Raw genomic sequence first — 20320 nt, 5'->3', positions numbered from 1 at the left:
CTATTTGAAATACCTGCATTTCCTTACCAACTAAGAATCAAACACGTACATGTCAGCACAGCTTTCCTAGTTCCTGCAATCAAGTTATGAAAGTGCTGCCCTCTTCAGCTAGTTACTGAATACAGCTCACTAAAAGAACAGTCTTTTGCCCTATCTGCCTATACATCCATCCCAACTCCACCCATGGGATATCCATTCCCTTCACAGATTCTGTTCTGCAGTGAAGCCCCAGCAGGCACCAAAACTGTGATGCTACCACAACACAGAATTCCCTAGTGCTGTTCTGCACAGGTTTGAGAAATAACATTTTGTTTCATTTGACAGCTACTTCTTCATGCAAGTGCAAAATACATTCTCAAAATATACTATTTTTCAAAAATGAACAGTGTTGTAAGAACTCCACTTCTCTAGCATCTCTGTGCTGTAATGAACGCAACAACTCTGTGTTGTAAGGAAGCACTGTGCTTGTGTAATAGTAACAGCATAGCAAATACAGTCTTCTCAGGACAGCAAGATGGAAGACCACGAAGTATACATGAGACTATGCATTGTGTTGAACACTCTACAAAACACTGCAGGCTGGAACGCTTGCCAGATACCACTGAATAACATCTTTGCAAGAGATTTGGACTGCATCATTATCACTTTGTAGGGGCAACTGTGATCCACAGACAGCTTGTCTAAGTAAAAGCTGCAAAACTGAGTACTTCACTTGCAGTTCATCTTTAAAATATAAATCAAAAACATTGTTTGCTTTTCTGTGTATTTTAGATTTTCCATCAATTGCCAGTGCTTGAGGAAGCAATCCAGCTTGCAAGCATCTCTCAGATATAATTGTCACATACAGAAGTAAAAGAGAAGAAAAAATCTGCTAAAATAAGGAAGAAGGAAACATTTTGTTTGTCCCCAAAAAAACATTTCAGACCCTGTGTCAGATGATGCCCCTGATCTCCTTGGCCTTAGAAAATAAATTACTTTAACAGGTAGATTCAGATTCAAAGATGGAACCAAGATCTCAGAATTCCTGGGCAATTTTGAACAAATTCACTACACGTAGTCTCTGTTCAAAGTCTGACAGTGAAGGTATGTTGGCATGTCCTGCTAGTGTAGACACTGTTGGATATCAAGAAACCCACAATTTTTTCATTAGAGCTCACAAACTATACAGTCAAAATCATGTTTTTGTCATTATATCTGCATGTACTTCAGGGGCTAAAAACCAAAATCAAGTCTTTAGCATCACTGCACTTAAAAAGTTTTCTAATATTAATCTCATTTCCTCATTTATTTCATAAAGTTAATACTACTTCTCCCACATGTTCTTTCTGTTTAAGCACATAGTGAGACCTTAGACACAGTCATCTAAATGGATGTATTGTAGCATAACTGGGCCCCTGCTGTTGTGTTTTCTAACAATGCTTGCAAATTATATTTTACCCATTACAGTAACTTATGCATATATGAAACCAAGATGTTCTACTTGAGTAATACTGCTCCATCTTCTGCCATCTTCTCCATTTCACCAGGTTGGACATTAGTAAAATTATTCAGATCATTTCCACTACTATAGTAGTCTCCATTTCCTGCAGAGAACAGATATGAATAAATGCACCAATGGTTTCTGAGTGTGTAAGAGAAGAGAAGCTTCCATTTATTACATTTACAAAAGAATTTCATTCTAGGTGTCTAATATTATTAAGTAATTAGAGGGATTGTCTCAAAGTATACATACTACCTTAAAGGATATCTACGGTTTAAAAATAAGTTTTGACTGACAATTTGCTGACAAAAAATGGCTAAAAGCCAAAGAACATTAAATTTGAAAGATTTGAGGGGGGGGGAGAATTTCTTTTTTCCGTAACAGCATCAGATGGAAAAATATTTATTTTATTTCTTTCCCTGCATACTTGCTGTCCTGGTTTCAGCTGGGATAGAGTTAATTGTCTTCCTAGTAGCTGGTACAGTGCTACATTTTGAGTTCAGTATGAGAAGAATGTTGATAACACACTGATGTTTTCAGCTGTTGCTAAGTAATGTTTAGTCTAAAGTCAAGGATTTTTCAGCTTCTCATGCCCAGCCAGCAAGAAGTTGGGAGGGGACACAGCCAAGACAGCTGACCCAAAGTGGCCAACAGGGTATTCCATACCATGGGATGTCACATCTAGTGTATAAACTGGGGGGCGTGGTGGGCAGGGGGATCGCTGCTCAGGGACTAACTGGGTATCAATCAGCAGGTGGTGAGCAATTGCACTGTGCATCATTTGTATATTCCAATCCTTTTATCATTACCGCTGTCACTTTATTAGTGTTATCGTTATCATTATTAGTTTCTTCTTTTTATATTCTATTAAACTGTTCTTATGTCAACCCACAAGTTTTACTTCTTTTCCCGATTTTCTTGCCCAACCCACTGGGCGGGGGGGGGGTGGGGGGTGGAGCGCGGGGTGAGTGAGCAGCTGTGTGGTGCTTAGTTGCTGGCTGGGGTTAAACCATGACACTTGCTCAGGTTTTTTTTTCTGTCAATTCACAATCATTCACACGGTTAGATGTGAGAAACTAATTTTTTTTTTAAACAGGAAAATGGAAATGTAAGTTCATGAATCTCCCTTCATCCCCCTTCAAACTGATGAAGGAATCAAACGTAGACAGAATAACCTATTTAATGTGGTAGAAGCTTCACATTTTTTATGACCAATTAAGGAAAAGGCATGGCATTCTAAGCATAAGATTGACAGGACTGCATTGAAATCATTGTACTGAAAGATGGATTCTTCAGTAAGAAGCAGATAACCTGTTAGTGAATGCATAAGTCAGTTTGAAGCACATTCAAAAAAGCAAGGAGTATTTAAAAGCTAGACTGCATGATTTAATTGTCTAAATCATCCTGTATTCCATGAGGACATTCATAGGATGGGACCTTTCACTGTTAGTACATCTGTTACTTTATGCTGCAGTGTTCTTATGAACTACGTAAAATGGAACAGAAAGGTTTGGGCAGGGCTGTTTGCAATTTACTACTAGCTATACACGTTAGACATTCCAGTTGTGTGAACCACCCTTCTTATTCCATAAGGGTTGTTGTGGCTAGTCATTGCTACTGAAAGGAAATTCAGCATCCTGGGAATACAAGGTGTTGGTAAAGAAGACAGTTGGGAAGAATACGTATGCAATTACCTCAGAAGTAATGAGGAAACAGGCTTAAGCCCAAATTCACCTTGCATACACACTACTTAGCTGGCAGCCAAAGCTCAAGCTTTGGCTAATTTCCTAAACGCACACCTATCTGCAACAAGGATGGGCCAGACAGGCAGTGCCTGCCCTCAGCTCTTCTGTCTCTCTCGCCTGCCCTTGCCACTGTGTTGTTCAGTCAGCATCAGAGACGGACCAAACGGTCCTATAGAGAAGACAAATTATATGTCCCCAGAGCAGCTAGACTTCACAGGCAGCATGAGTTTGGGCTGCCCTTTCACACTATTGCTGCAGTCATCCAGCTGCACACATCTGGTGACTGGGATGTATACAGCTGGGCCAGGTTGCAGCTTGCCTAGCCAATCCTTTCCTATGGCAGGCACTGAAAAAAAAAAATCAACATAAAAATATAATTTTTTTCTGATGATCATAGGTAAATATGCAATGTAAACTTTCTACTGGCCATACCAGTGGAGGATTTGAGAGGCTTGTTTTCAGTATGTTCCAATATATCACAGAGGTAGAGAAAATTGACTAAACTCATATCAATGATCTTCAAAAGCAGTAGTAAAGATGCTGTGGAGCAGATATATCAGCTACTTAAAAGTAATAAAGCCCTTAAGTGTATTCCATGTCTATCTTCTCATCTCAGAAAGATGTTTTGATGTAACAGCAAACTTGCTAAAGAATGTGAAACCCACCTTGAAAGAATTTTGCCAAAACACTTTGGAAAATCTTTGGTCTATATTAGAGGAAAGAATTTCCTCACTTACACCATTCTATCTTAGTCTAAATACAGATAGATAGCTCATGTCAGTACTGTACTTTGGCATAACATACAACAAATCTAAGAGAGGTATGTGAAGTGCGGTACCAGTAATAACTGCTATGGTAGAATCATCTTTTCCAGCTTCTTGAAGCGCTTTGATAATTTCTCTATACATCTGCAGAAGAGGAAAATCAACAAAGTACAAATGTGATGCTGCAAAAGATCGTAAAAAGGAGATTCACAGTGACAACAAGGAACTTGAGAGACAGATTAACTATGATCCTTTTAAGTATGAAAAAAATTTGCATCCACAGAAAGTCAAGTATTACATGTGAGGTATTTCTGACCATAAAGACACAGGCTTGCAATACTCAAGACTTCCGATGCAAATCTGAAGGACAAAACAAGGTCCTTTGGAAAACAAACATTAACTGGAAACAGCTAATTTACAAACTGAAAAGTAGTTTAACTGGGCAAAATAATACATTAAAGAATTAGCAGCAGTGGGGTGAAGTCCCTGTTCTGGTATCTTTGCAGTTGTGAAACAGGATGATCATGATCTTCCCAACAGGATGGACTTCCTCATGAAGACAGCTATGGGAAGGGGAAGCCTATCTAGACATACACACAACAGTGCTGAGCCAAAGTAGGCTGCACACATGCTTTGTTGTACATAAGGCTACAGTCAAATCTTGTCTCCACAAAACAGGCTAGTCTTCCTGCAGTTTTGCCATTTTAGTTTAGTGCAGACTGTAATCCTGTATTAAGTTTGAAAGAAACCAAAAGACACAGAAAAAAGCCCAATCCATAAAATTTTAGCTGAATAGTTTAATTTTGTACCAGATATTTATTCCTTAGGTTGCCATCCAAGTCAAGATACTAAGCCCTCATAAAATTCAGACCACCATACTTCAGTCAGTTCTGCTGAACCTGTAGTAATGATTCTTTAAAAACTTAAGTAGCTTACTCAGGAAAGAAAAAAATTATTAATCCTCCCAAGTTAATTTCTTTACCTTATGATTGATGGCATTTTTCCTATCAGGTCGGTTAAACATTATCTTTGTGATATTGTTTTTGGTGGTAACTAGTATTGTTTCATAGCCACCATGTCTGCTCTCTTCTGGAGAAGCATCTTTCTTCTGGCCAGCAGATTCTGCAGAGACCAGACTTGAGACAAGTTCAGTATATTTCTGTCTGGCATTATCCTGTAATGAAAGAAAAGAAAAAAAAGAAAAAAGAAAAACCACAAGATTACCAAATGCTGAACTGGAAATCAGTTTGTTATGCTATTCATAAAATGGGTACCTGGAGGTGGGGGGGACAGATGGACGACATGACTGTGGTTCAGGACGAAAGAAAAAAACATCTCAACTAGAAAGCATTCCAATGAGAGTGAGAAGGGGAACATGCTGTATTTAAACACTGCAGATCATGCTTAAATTCATCTGGAAAGCAGCAGCAATGGATCCGCAAAATAAAAGGCATAGATGCTGAGATGATGACATTTATTTTATTGGAGAAATCCCCTCATTCACACCTAAGACTACCAGAGACCTTTGTCATATTCCCATCATTTACACATTTCTAAGAATCCTTTGTTTCTGCTTTCCAGTTGGACATTTTTCCAATAAAATGAAAGTTTTTATTTTAGAACATGTGTTGCTGAAAATAAGAGTGCTGAAATGGGTCTATGGTGTTTTAAAATTGCTTGAAGACACTGGTTTTCACTTAGCACAAACATGACCTGCAAAAGCCTAAAGAATCCTGCCTCTCTATTTCTACAGTAAGCAGTGATTTAAAAGAATTGTAAGTTCTTGGTTGCTATAACCTATTTTCTTGAAAGGATAATATACTTTGAACAATCCTATAATCCATAATCTGTAGCACATGAAATTGTCTATTCCCTCTCCACTATAACTTCAAATGCAGGTTCTTTTTCTTAAGTGTTTCTTGGCTACTCCTAAGAGCTGCAGAGCCATCTCAAAAAAAAAACCCCAAAATCCCAAACAAAAACCCAAAAGACACCCGAAAAGCCCCAAAGTATCACAAGAATATGATATGTTCAAGAAATTATGCAAACATGCTTTCTTTTAAAATAAAAAAATGCAAATAAAGCCTCTATATTAAGTAATATCTTTGACTGACCTCAGAAACTACTCCTGAACAGCAGGCCTAATGCAGCAGTGACACAGCTGGTTTGTAAAGCTTATGTTTCCTTCATTTAATAATAGCTGAAGAAACTGTTGTAGCTACACGTGATGTCAGAATTACTACAGTCTGCATGAAAAAAGAACGCTTACATATCTTTGAATCTACATTCTTTCTGCTTGCTTCACTTGAAGTGAAGACCTCTCTAAAGGTTACGAAAGGTATTAAAGATGTCAAGATATACTGAGAAAGAATGAAGAGAGGCTCTCAGTACACCACTTTTTTCTAGTCTTTTAGTCAGTGGCATAAGAGACCAACATTTTAAAATGACAAAATTATCAATATGCAGGATTCACAGATTTGTTTTTTGTTGTAAGAACTGAGAAGCTCAATCCATCTTTCTTAAAGAGAACAGCAGAATAGAACATAATGTGAAAAACACTATTTTTACTGGAAGTCACCACATACGTAAGATCTCTTACGCTGATACAAACTGCTAGTAATAACATAGAACTAGGCTTACACAATAAAAAAATCTCCAAACATTGAAGTAGTGAAATGACTAGAATACAGTGCAAAACGTTTTGGTGTCTGAAGCAGAGTCGCTCAACTGGCATGTAATATGTTTAGACATCAGCCATTCACTTACAGTCCAGGCACTTCAAGGTAGATAACCTACAAAGTATCTAAGTGAAATTATAGGTATTGTCACCTGAGACAAATTGCCAAGAGAATTCCATGCATCCCACTTGGCTTTCTTGACAAAGTCCAGCATACCTGGTTTTGGAGAATTGCAGGGACCTTCAGTAGCCTGAAAAAAAAGAGTGAAACAAAACTTTTTAAAACCTTTGATTAAAGTTCAGATGCCTTGGTATAAAAGATGACGACTCCTAGGAACATTTACCTGATCAGGATACCGAATTCAACTCCGAGACAGAAGGAATACCTAGTGGTTGGGCAATATTCAGACAGTTCACATACCATGAAGTTTTCAGTGTCCGCTATTTCCTAATACCTGGTGCTAGGCTTTCAGAAGCACCTAACCAATATGAGACACTAGTTTCCAAAAACACCCATGCATGTTAAGGTCTCCTTTCTCAAAAATTGTGGAAGTTTCATACTTAAAAAGAAAGTTAAAGACTTGTAAGATATGTGAACAAAGAAACAATTGCATAGGATCTATTGAAGCTGGATCTTACTTCAAAGTTGGCCCTACTATGAGGAAGGGCGTTGGGCCAGTTGAACTATAAGAGTCCGAGCTATGCTGAAGTATTCTATGATCAGTTTTCCTGAAGAAAAGTACAGTATTAGAGAGAAATATTTCAAGTGGGAGGTGGGAAAGAAAGACTACATTTATAAGCTCATTATTATTAATTAGTAAAACTACCTGGAACAGTCAGCTAAGTTTTTAGTTAAAGAAGTGATTGATTGCCGCCTTCTATATAACAAGTCACAGCCTGTACTGACCCTGCAGCCAATCTTGATCCACACATACTTCCCCAAATACCAGTACAAACCCCGCTAAGGACGTGCAGCTATTTCTACAAAGGTCTCCTTCCATGCTGTAGTAAAGAATAACCTTCACTCAAAGTGTGGAGGAACAGTTCCTTGAATTAAAAAAACAAAAAAAATCCCCCAAAACCATGACTACAACAACCATGCAAAAAAAAAAGAAAGAAAAAAACCCCAGAAATCAACCTTCAAATGTCACACCATTATATTATAGGCCCAGCTGACTGACTGTAGATACAACAAATTTAAGAGGAAGCATGTGGCATACTCTTTTTTTTGTAGGCATAAGCCATTTTGCAGAGCTGCATCAATATTTGCTATATTATAGAGAAGGCATCACACAATTGATGTAAATTGGCTGTATTTCTTTGAATAAAGGTTTCCATTCAAAGCATGATTTGTAAGATGAAACAGGTTTGGCTTCCCTCAGAATTCAGGCAGGATTTGAGGGGCTGGCGTTTCAAGAACAGAATTTGAGCACTTGAAATAAAGAGCTTGTTAAGACATGACACATTTGAACAATGCCTATTTTAAGTAAATATTTTACAGGTCCATCCTTTCGGATTATAAATGCCCCTTACAAAACAAAAAAAGTCAAGCCTACCTGCTTAAACAAAGCGTAGAGCTTCAACTTAGTTTCATTTCCAGGATCCTTTTTCAAAAGTTTCAGTTGTTCTTGAGCCTTTTCAAAGTCTTTCTGGCTGACTTGCATGGTGGCTGCAGTCATGTGCAGGTGAATTGCTGGAATGCAAACAGCTGGCACTCGCCTGCTAGAAAGTGGAAAAGAAATCACATTGCTTGGTTTTTGTGCAAGACGAGAGGAGAAACAAATATGCTGCTTTTTAAAGACATTTCAAGTAAATGTAAAACTTTAAATATTTGCACCTGCACTGATTAAAACAACAAAAAGCAAGATACTAAAAATTACAAGAAAGCTGCTTTGGAAGTTTGCTTTAGCTGCAACATAATTAACCTTTAGAGAATATGACATTATCTCTCACTATTATGTAAAGTGCTAGACTTAATGCTGCCAAATGACAAAGAAACTATGCAATAATATATCAGATGATCATATATAGACCACTAAATGGCACTAGTGGTAAACTATGTTTTGCTGTTTCTGTAGTAAATCAGAGGTCTACAGGTTCTGTCCATGACAAACAAATAAGAAACACAGACATTTTTATTAATGGTTTAAATCTCTGTGTGCAACATTAACAGGTTTATATGTCTATGAATTAAAATGAGCATGCAGCCTGCGTGGTTTTTGTGATCTTTTCAAGTTTGTGTGCTTCTATCTAGAAACACTTCAATCTGAAAGCCTGGTTCTCCAATTAGCGCAGCGTAAGTGAAGGCTAATATCAAAATGTGCTTTGGAAAACGACTGGCTGTAAAACAGCCTATAGACACTTGCAAAAAAGATGGGGTCAAAATATTCTGGGAGAAGAACTCTCCACCAGAAAAAAAGGTAATTCCATCAACCTCCCCAAACAAACAAACCCCAAATCCCACTCCAAAGAACCAAACCTAACCCAACTCTATAATGCTTTGTAAAAGCAGGTTTACTTCAACAGTTTGGAATCCAAAGCCAAGAAGTCTAATAGTTTTGGCTTGCTTCAATAGGGCAAAAGCATGTTGTCTCAGCTTTCTTCAGTTAAATTGCAATATATGTTAAGTGTTTTTAACATTTTTAAAATGTTAGCAGTTTACATATCAACATTCCTTCTCTATTTTAGCAAAAAAAGAACAACCCCCCTCAACTTTCCCCATTCTAACTTACAGACACAACTGTCATTTTAGGACACCACATATAATAGATTTCATAACCAGTCACATTTGAAAAATTAATGATCATCTCAAATGCAGACTGATAGAATGTTTAATCATTAATCTGTTAACATTTCAGTTGCAGAACTGTCATTTAAAAATCATACCTAACATGAAAACTCTACCTTTTTATACACACCTAATGAGAATTTTAGAGAAATTCTACTGCCTACTTCAAAAATATCCTCATTGATCTTCTTTCTTGAATAAAATTTATTTTCTGTTGCAAGCCTAAAAGTTGCAGGCAGGAAGCGTGAAGAATGCCAACTGTGTCCAATTAATTTTATTACTCTTTCATTTCATGCAGATAGAAGGTTTTAGCTGTCTTTAGCTAAAAAAGTTTGTAAGATCTATTGGTTTTATGTCCTATTACAGCCCTTCTGTATTAATAAAATCTAAGTTCCTGGTATTTGGGGGCTACCAAGTTTGAATGACAGAAACAGAAAGAGTATTTTCTGTTATTTAAAGAAATTCTTTGAAACAGAAAGAATTCCAGAATCTGGTTCAAAATCTTATGCTAGTAAAAAGAAATCTATCTGAACAATACAAAATGGAATAGGCTACCAAAAAAGATTGCAGGAACAGAATGCCTTCTTACTTAAATTGATCAGCTGTAGGCCTTTATTAATAAAGCAGTGCACCCAGACAGACCCACGTTAACCATCTGCCAGTTTAACTAACATTCAAACTGATGTGTTCAGAAGACTGTGTCAGAGTTTAACAAGTTCATCCCTTAACCAACTGGAAGGCTATTTAGCCAACTTGTGGACTTCACCTCCAGCATCAATAAAAGCCCTTTGACAGGAAAAAGTGTACCTAAATGGATACAGACAAAAGTTTTTTAATACTGAGTTTCCTTGATTAGTCTGTCCTGGAGTCACAGAACACAATGGTCGCTTTCAGATCCTATCCCCAAACATGTTTTTAAAGTGACATTTACAGGAAGAAGAAAATGAGAGTGTAGGAAGAAGACTAGTTGTTTCTTTTGGGTTTTTTTTTCCTCTAATTTTGCTAGCCATCTTTAGAACTACTTGAATGCTGCTGGTCCCAAGATGATCTGTGTATCTGGCATAAATTTTTTCTGTCAGTCTAGGCAGTGGCTATACTGAAGTGGATTCAATGTTTAAAGAGGGAGATTTGGGTTTAAAACATGTTTGACAATCTGGACTTCGTTCCAGCTTGGCTATGGTCAACATTATAAATAGGCTTTAATAATCTCTTTTATATACAATTTGATAGTGACCATAAATTAACAAGAGTTGAGAATGGGCAGTTGGGGAGAGCGGAACAGCAATAGCAGCCAGTCTGAAGGTATGTATGCACATATATTCAGGGTTAAGGGGTTTTGGCATTTAGCAGGTCACAAGTTCTCTTCCTTATTAAGGATGCAAAGTGGACAAGTTAGAAGAGGATGAGAAAACAATTAGGTGAATAAAAAAAAAAATCTGGCTGGGGAAAAGTGGAATGATCTTTCAGTAAGTCCAGACTCAGAGCTACTTTCCTTTGCTGTTTGGTAATATCCAGTTTTACTTCTTAGCTACAAAAATGTTTGGGTAAAATAAGTTATCTATCAACTTCAAATACTCCCATCTTTCATTCTTTTCCTCCTCACCTACTGCTTTGTAATGGGAGATTGTGCAACTTAGATGTTTATTACAGTCTAAAGTTTATAAGAAAAGGCCTCTTTTCTTTATTTCTTCCTTGCTGGTTTGTAGCTCAGTTCTCTGCAGGATATCTATGATTCACTCCTTTCTATCTGCCTTCTGATCTCAGAGGACATTTACTATAAATTAGTGATGATCACCAGTTCTCAACACACTAAGGCTAAGCTGACTGCTACTGTTTCTCTATTAAAATAACAAAGGATGAAAATGCAAAGGAAAAATTAAGTTATTTCACAATTTATTCATCTTGGGCAGGACCTCATTCTTCAGACAGATACACAAATAGCAGGAGCAGAGCTCCTTGACCTCAAATAGATCACATAAAGTGAGGAGGAGATGACTCGCCATCTGTCAGCACACACAACAGCGCTGCCATCTCTGGGACCACACAGTGACGCTGTGCCACAATCCCAAGGACAGAGGAGCAGGAGAGGCTGCTGTGGCCCACTACAGGGAGGACTTCCACCCTCCATCTGCTGCTCCCTTGCTCTGACACTGAATCCTTCTTACTCCCTCACTGAGCAAATCCATGCTTCATTTTAGCAGCCTCAATGAAATCACATAAGATGTTGCTGAAGACACACAGGGCAGGCAGAGAGCCTGGAAGGTGACCTACAAACTACTGGTGTCAAACCTGCACTTGATTCAATCCAAGCAGAAAAAGAAGCCTAGGGAAGGCAATCAAACCCCCCTCTGTTTTCCCCTTTCTCATCTACTCGCTGCAACAAAGCTAAATGATCTCCTTCACAAAGTTTCCTCTCTTTATTGCCCCGCACCTTGCAGGCAATTAGCTACCACTACCCCACTGCTACAAATTACCTTTGTTGTACTGGCACCCATGGAAGAGTGGTGAGGGACCAGCAACCTCCCCCAGCTGGGTGAAAAAAACCACAGCTCCCACCAGAGAGAGAGTAGCAAGAGGAGTCACAACTTGGCAGAGCAGCCACAAAGTCCACGACAAATGCCTGCGCACTCCTGAAAGATCATTCACTTGGTACTTCGCAAGCTGTACACTCTGAAAAAAGAAATAAATCCTGGGCATCACTGCCTGAACCTGAAATATCCAGGCTGACAATCATTTCGTATTTATTCCCTTGCCTTGGATGTCTCTCTGTTCCCATTCAGTCATTCTAGATATCTTGCAAGCCCATCCTATTCATTCTACCTGTTCACATACATGTCTCTTTTCCTTATAAACATTCAAACACAAGGCTCTTAATTAAGATTTTTTAAAGTCAATTAACTGAAAATAATTTCTCACAGTTTAGCAAAGACTGTAAAGCCTGTTAAAGACAGGGCCCCTCATAACAGTGTAGTTCTGTCACTTGCATAAGGACTTTTATAGAGTCAAAAATGCCAACTTCTTGTAAAATCCTGGCTGATCACTTTCTAACTTTTAAAGTAACTTAGCAGTTTCCTCATTAAGACTAAACAGAACCCAAAAGATCTCTTTGCATTGGAAATATCAGAGATGCTCAGCAAAAGAAAGGGATGGAGATACCTGAAGTCCATCTTCCATTTACTTAATAAAGGTTTTCTTTTAAACGTTAGTAGATCCTAGGGAAATAAAGCACAGACAAAAGCAGTTAAAAATCCTATTAGGATTAAAAACAGCGGGTGGTGCTAGAAACATGTAGGTTTAAAACTCCTGACAGAACTGGAAAATGCTCATTTCACATTATTGTAACTAGCTTTAGAGAGACAAGGAAGAAAAAAGAATAGGAAATGTTATCAGACAGAAATAAGCAGTACATTAAACAGTCACTCAGATGAGTCCTGGAACATATGTTTAATAGAAGATGTGGATATCTTTTGTACATTATGAGTAATACTTCAGATAATGCATATGACATCTCTTCTTTGCCATGATCACTATCTCAAGGTGCTGTGACCTTTTGCGCTGCTCTTTCCCTACATTCCTCATGCAGAACAGTGATCAGCACTTGCCATTTCACACAGACCTGGTATTACAACATCATAGAGTGGCAATATTTCTGCTCATGTTCTTTCCATCTTAAGACAAATTAAACAAAATACTGTTTTGCTGCTGCTACTGTAGAAAGAATTGTATGGGTAGGGGTTTTTTTTAGTTAGGATACAAAGCAATCAATTCCCATAAACCTCAAGGCACCAGGTGTTTGGCTATAACTTACAACAAGCTTCTGATTCCATGCCTCTCCAGAGTCCCTGCAAAGACAAAACAGCACACATTGCCCAGCCCAGCCCATCACTATTTCTGAGGTTCCAGTCAGAGCCTGAACTGTTCTACAAGGTTCAGGAGTCTGAAACTTATCCAAAGAGCCTCACCAGGTCTGCTCTAGCACCAGCGACCACTGCTCTGAGAGGCTACTCCAAAGTCAAGCAGGGGAGCAACCAAATGAGACGTCCTTGCTCCCTGTCCTCCTGCTGTTGGAACACACACATCCGCAGTGGAAGAACCACGAGCCCTCCCTGGTGGGGTGACCAGGGTAGTCCTTGCCTGCTGGTACCTGGCCATGGAGTATTCCTGCTCCAAGCAGAGTCTCAGGCTTCAGTCCCCCTCTTTCAGTAGCACTTCTCCCATTTTGATCCTCCCTCAAAATTTTCCTGATTTTTCTCCATGGAGGAGAAAAAAGGGGATCTGGAGAAGGAGTAGCAACCTTTGATCATTAGTTCAGCTACATTAAGGGACGCAGGAGCAGAGCTGGTGGGAAAGGTTGCCACCATTGGCAATTGCAGCAACTGTTAGGAAATGAGGCATGTGAGGGGAACAGAAACCAGTATTTAAACTGTAATCGTGAGAAAATAAGTGAACCATCTGGAAAAAGAAAATCAACCCTAGACACCGACTTCTCTTATTTCCTCCTCCCAAGACTTCATATCAGAATCTCTAAAAAGAAGATTAAAAAAAAAAAGGAAAAAGAAAGGTTGATAACCAAATAATGACAACAAACAAAGCATTAGCAGCACCACTATTTCAAAGCTTTCTTGATAACTAGGAAAATAATGTTACTGTTTTCCATATTTACTTGCAATATTTTCTGCATGCATTAAATTTAAAATTGTACTTCACTTTATTTTGCTGCGCGAGAGGAAGCTACTGTCTATGCTGTTAACATAAAAATCATGGGAAATTTTAATCTGCAGGTTGCCCAAATCACCAGTCATCATGCCATTGGTTATATACTACTGAATCCAAACAGATATTTACCTACACAATAACATAACATTAAGGATACATAAATTTTCACATAGCCTGAGCACTTACACAGCAATGTAAGAGCTTTCCCCGTACAGCTGAAGGTGGGGAGGGCTAATGTCAAATGTCTGCCATACCTCTCAGTCCTCCAGTTATTCTCTCCATACAAACTACCTAGAGCTGAGCTGGGAAAAGAAGAGGCACCTGACAGTACTAAAGCAAACTGAGCAGCCTGTGGCATGTTTGGAGCAATCATTCCTCCTCTGCTGTTGGAGAAAAAAGGAGTGGTATGTGGGGGGGGTGGATGGTTAATTAATACAGAAATTCTGGGTGGAGGTTCTTCTGGCTGTAGAAGCAAAGCAACCCACTCTTTACACCATCCTGTTACCGGCTTCTCCCAAAGAACTTCAGATAATTTGACTATACACACTATTTCTTGTCATATACTCTTTTCAGGTGGTGTTTTTTTTTTTAGTCCTTGCAGAATAATTTTGTTTTTCATGAGTGTCTATCAAATTAATATGATGTCTGTTACAATATCTTGTCAGACTTTTAGGTGGAAAGCAGTATCCCTGTAAGTTGTACAGACAGACTTCCTTACAAACAGGAGTTGTGTAGTAGGCAGTGATGGTGTCATACTAGAGAAACCTCATCTTGACAGTTCTTACACTAAAAAAGTCAAATTACTTCAGCTGTAAATTTCAAGTTCTGTCCTTTCAAGTTTCTTCACTTATACTGGGAAATGTGGAGTAACCATATCTGACACATTAATATCTTCTTTGCAATTTGTGTCATCTTGAAAAAGCCTGCGTCTGCTTCCACAACCATCCCATGTGAAAACTTCCACTTCCTCTCATTTGTATGCACCTCTTTCAAGATCCTCTACTACTAAATAAAACTAAAACAATTCAGAACATGGGCAGATGGAATTCAGTCTTCATTCAGAAGATGGAGAAGCAGAGTCTGCCTCTATCAATTTTTGCCTGCTCAAATTTCAGTAACTGGTACATTTTCCAATATCTAGCAACTACAAAAGAAGGAAACACAGTTAAATGATTGAGTTTCTCCTTCGAGTTAAAACCAAAAGCCCACAGTTTTCATGACAGCAACCTTTAGTTGACTTGTTGATTGTAAGGTGTAATCTGCAGTAACTACTGCATGCAAAGCAGTCTGTACTTTCCCCACATAAGTTCATAGGCTCACTCTGTTAAGCCCTGCATTGCTATCACCTGCTAACATGCACCATGGCAGTAGGTTAGCAGTAATCCAAGTTAGTAGGTCACAGCAGGTTAGCAGTAGGTTAACACCAGCTTAGCAGCCAGAGCCATTTTATTTCTTCATGCAGAAAGAACCAACACACGTATCTGTTTGGTAAAGCGACGCTACTGTTCATCAGGCTCCTGCAAAGATCTATTGCAACAAGCGCACGACCTCTTAAGACCAAAACCCAGGAGGCTAAGAAAGCCTTATCAGAACCAAGGTTATTATCTAGAAATGAATATATTTGGTTCACTTGGGAAAATACAAGGATTTATTAACCATGGTAATAACATGGAGGTATTGATGACTCAGTAGACAGAACTCCAGTTTTCCTAAAAACCAAGAAAATAACTATCCCTCCCTGTTATTCCAACACAGTCCCTAGCAGTACCCCATTGTACTGTAGCTACTGTGAACTAACTAAAATGTATTGCCATCGGGTAATAGAAATGCTTCTAGTTTTATGGTATTTCCAATGTATCTATCTAGCAGAAAAGATCAGTGCAAACACTCCATAACCAATTCACTTACCGCTGCTTTAATAAACAGAAAGACACGAAAGTCAAATTATTTCCTCCTTTACATGAGAACATTTCAATAGTTGTTCTAAACACAAGTTTGGTGCACAAATCCTTATCAGCTTTTACTATTTTACACTCCTACACTGTTTTGACATATAAAAACTAGAAGATAATGATGTGTCTGTTGGCAAATTGAAGTGCTGAATCACTGTTGTTTAGTCTAAGTGGCTCAGCTGTGCTTGATGGGGTTTTTTTTCAATATTGAAGAACAGCTAAGAATCAAAGAGCTAGACTACCATTCACTGAGATCTGAAATGGTCCGCTTTTTGTGCTCTATAGAGGCACAGTTAATACCCTCTCATCACAGCTGTTGGGAGGGAAACTGGGATCACCTCCTGAAATCTCTGCAAGAGCTCTTTCTTTCCAGCAGACTTAAGTTAACTGGACATGGTGAATGACCAAAGCATGAAAGAATTTCCTGTACATCCTCAGTCTGTGTAAGAGAAGACATCTCTGCAAGCAAGAAGATTTACAGACAGACATCCTCTGAAACACATTCGAAAGTTATAAACATAAATGTTAGCAGAAAAGTATAGAGCTGTGATACTCATACATGTGACATTTGCTGAGAATCACTCAAAGTTATTGTAGTATTTGGAGAGGAACAAACTCAGATAGGTTCTTTATACATCCTTATCCAAGGTGACTTTAACAAAACAGTTATGAACAAATGCTCAAAATAATTTTGCTGCTAATGGAGAAAGGAAAAAGCCATTTTTATTTGGCTTCGGGGGGAAAATCCTGCTGACTGTATGGAGAGCAAGGAAGTGTACACTTTGATGTTAATGGCTTTTGGCAAGGTAGGTAGGTTTCTGACAAGGATACAACCAGCTGCTGGAGCTCCCATCCGCATTAGAAAACCCACCAACACTCCTGCTAGTTCAGCTTAACCAGTGAAAGACGACAGTAATTTGTCTGAAGCTTACTTTCTCTCCTGAATCCATGACACCTAGATACAATGGGGAAGGACATAAAGAATACTGAACAAGCTATATGACAGTAATGAAGCAGTATTTGTCAATAGCTTGTCCTGTCCAAATCCAGAATTCTTTCAGATAATTCAGAATTAAACAAAATAGGTCTAAACACAAAGTAGCACACTGCTCTTAGTTTTGGCACTATTTCCAGCACCTACAACCTGACAAACTTACAGGTGTCCTGTAAAAACCCAGGCCAATTTACTTAATAAAAATCTGATGGTGACTTGGGTTTAGAGCTAAAGTTCTTGCATACACGCAAGACTTGCAAGTACATTTCTGTCACAGCAGCATTTACAGCTGCTCTATGAATAACAATGCTACTGAAAAGTTTAATCAATTTCCAACTGGTAACTTTCTCTTTAGATACCCTCTGTAATATACATTGCTCCTAGTTTTATCAGAGAAACAGATAAGCTTGTAGGTGTGACACACTACTAAGTCTTGCGTAAGAAATAAAGTACTGAGAATGTTTGTACTTTTAGAAATGAAAATTACACAAGTTCCAAAGGACTTCAAATCATGTGTTACTAAAACACAGTAAAAAGCTTAAATCATAGCATTTAGAAGGTGACACCTATAGCAGCAGCAAGACAGAGGTCAGAGGCTCAGGTGGGATCGTGGAAGTTATTAGTGGGGATGCAACATATACAGAGTCATACTGGCTTCTGCTATCATTGAAGAGATTATGAAGAACTATTGGTCTGGGAAAGTGGCTGACAACCCAAATAACTTGGAAGTTCTTCCCTGGAATAAAAGTGTGTTTCATCTGGCATCCTACTGGCAATTAACAAAAACAACACAAAACCAACGAGAAAGATTCTTTTGTTTCAGAACTGGCTTGCTATATGTTTTAATGGCTGGCTTCTAAGGACCAAATTATTCAAGAATTATTGTGCATTCTACAAGTTATATACCTCTTGCACCATATTTTCAAAATATATATTACCAGAGCACCTTACTACAAAAACAGTAGCCACTTTTTTGGAGGGCCAAAGAGTCAGCAAAGAATCCATACAACACAATTAATCTAATCCTGAAGAAATAATTTTTATTCCCAATTAAAAATGGAATCCTCTCTACTCGGCACTGGTGAGGCCACACCTGAATTACTGTGTTCAGTTCTGAGCTCCCTGGTACAAGAGAGACACAGACATACATGATCTGTTCTAGGACACTGAGAAAATATGAAGACTACGTTTGCTATTGAACAGTGACTGTTTAGATTCCCAGCTGGCAGGCTCACTCTGTAAGTCAATCTACATTCAAGGACAGAACCAAGACTGCCATGAATGTACACATCCAGTCTTTGCAGCCACAAAGTCCACTCAAAGATCAATGTGCAGGATCATGACAGAAAAAAAAAAATCCCCCAAACTACTGAGTGCCTAAATTAGTAAAAATCTTTCACTGAGCAAAGTACACTCTTTGAAATCATAACACTTGCTAAAAGCAAAGTTCCCCCCTCTGCCATTGCTCAGACAATCACAGACCAGGCTGGGATGAAGGATGGGTGTACACACCCTCTGCCATAAGGAAAGACTTCATCTGCAAGCTACTCTAGATACAGATAAAATGTGTGAAATATCAAGAATTACATCAGGACCTACAAGGGACAACTTTTGTGTGGCTTCCTTCTCCAACTTAACCTTATTTTTGGCAGAGCAATAAGGGAAGGGGGGAACGGGAAGGGGAAAACGGGAAGGGGAAAACCCTTTCCCTCTGGGGAGTCAGATGCAAATAGAACACAACACTTTTGTGAGCAGATCAAAACCTCACATATTCAGCATATTCAGACAGGAGGAAATTTTTGGTTTTGGGGGTGGGTGTTTGGAATTTGTTTGGTTTTAAACGTGGCTTTGCACTACCACAGTGAAAAAGCTACTATGAACTATGTAGTCGGATAGCACTGAGGGCAAAGTTGTGTTTACTTCTTTCTAAACCAACACAGTGATAATTTCCATTTAATCTTTGATTAAAATAGACTTCATTCACTGACTGGATCACAGAAGTTTCCACCTGGAGTACTCTACATTATCAGAAAAATGTAGCTTTCATACACACAGCAAAATAACAACATAACAAAACATTACACAAGTTCTCTCTGGATTTCAGCACAAATGAAATCTGTCTACCTACTGAATTTACTGCTATCTAGTGCTGTTATCCTTTCTGTAGGTATTTAGGTCAACATGAAAAGTCAGTAGCTTATGAACAAAATAATGAAGTTATTAGCTCACTGATAACATTTATGGTCTCCCTTCTGTGGCTGGCTAACCCGCATTACTTTACACTGTCATATTAAAAGCACTACCTGATAAAATACTATTCTGACAATTTTAAGAGTGATTTTTTTTCTTTAGTATCATTGCTTTCAGAGATAAAAGACTACTGCCAGGATAACGTAAAAACCAGGATGTTGGCAAATTATCAAGTTGTTAGGTATTAATCACTGTCAGAGCTCTCCAAAGCCAAATAGCACTGCTTACTCACTGACTTAAAGCCTGAGTTTTGATGGAAGAAAGAAGCCTTCCAGAACCCATTCCAAGAGAGCTTTTGCTTCCTCTTTTCTGGTGGACCATCTAGTGCTGAATTACTCGGCAATGGTTTCTGTTTCTCTGTGAAATAAAGAATGGTTTAACAAGACCTTTAAAAATCTTAGCTCACAGCTTTTGCTGGAGTTTACTGATTACAGTCTAAATTTTATTATAATGAACTTCAAGGGAACTTGAAAAATGCTCGCTGTAATCAGTGGGTTCATCACAATAGAAAGGCTCAACCATTTACTACATCAGAATAATGAAGAAACTTCCAATCTGAACTGAATATCAATATATAATAGTTTTAGGCAGATTATTTCACATTGATCAACATTTAAATTATTCTTTTAAAATAGAACAGTCAGGAAATAGGAAAAAAAATCACAAATATTCTTATGCTAAATACAACAACAAAGTGGAAAAAAAGAAAAGACTGACATAAGTGTTTCAATCTTTTGTATGTGTTCACTCTAACAAAGATAACTACCAGTGTGTATTGGGTTTGCATGGCAAGGTTTTGGTAGCGGGGCAGGGGGCTACAGAGGTGGCTTCTGTGAGAAGCTGCTAGAAGCTTCCCCTATGTCCGACAGAGCCAATGCCAGCCAGCTCCAAGATGGACCCGTCGCTGGCCAAGGCTGAGCCCACCAGCGCTGGTGGTAGCGCCTCTGGGATGAC

The 20320-nt window shown here is 38.5% G+C and overlaps 1 protein-coding gene across 12 annotated transcripts in view; it reads right to left on the bottom strand.

Moving 5' to 3' along the window:
- ECI2 (enoyl-CoA delta isomerase 2) overlaps positions 1-20320 on the bottom strand; it is a 32680-nt gene that overhangs the window by 5696 nt on the left and 6664 nt on the right. For 2 of the 12 annotated variants that reach the window (XM_075052141.1, XM_075052147.1), the window contains 6 exons: positions 12611-12666; positions 8223-8388; positions 6819-6917; positions 4972-5163; positions 4064-4133; positions 1481-1583 (listed from right to left, as the gene is read on the bottom strand). In XM_075052141.1, the coding sequence (XP_074908242.1) occupies positions 1481-1583; positions 4064-4133; positions 4972-5163; positions 6819-6917; positions 8223-8388; positions 12611-12666 (686 nt within the window). Of the gene's footprint in view, positions 1-1480; positions 1584-4063; positions 4134-4971; positions 5164-6818; positions 6918-8222; positions 8389-11928; positions 12125-12610; positions 12667-19598; positions 19724-20320 lie in introns of all 12 variants that reach the window. The other 10 variants (XM_075052146.1, XM_075052148.1, XM_075052150.1 and 7 more) reach the window with 9 other exon arrangements.

The sequence above is a fragment of the Buteo buteo genome, chromosome 20, assembly GCF_964188355.1.
Source record: "Buteo buteo chromosome 20, bButBut1.hap1.1, whole genome shotgun sequence".
Classification (NCBI taxonomy): domain Eukaryota; kingdom Metazoa; phylum Chordata; class Aves; order Accipitriformes; family Accipitridae; genus Buteo; species Buteo buteo.
This window is presented reverse-complemented; position numbering and strand designations above follow the sequence as displayed.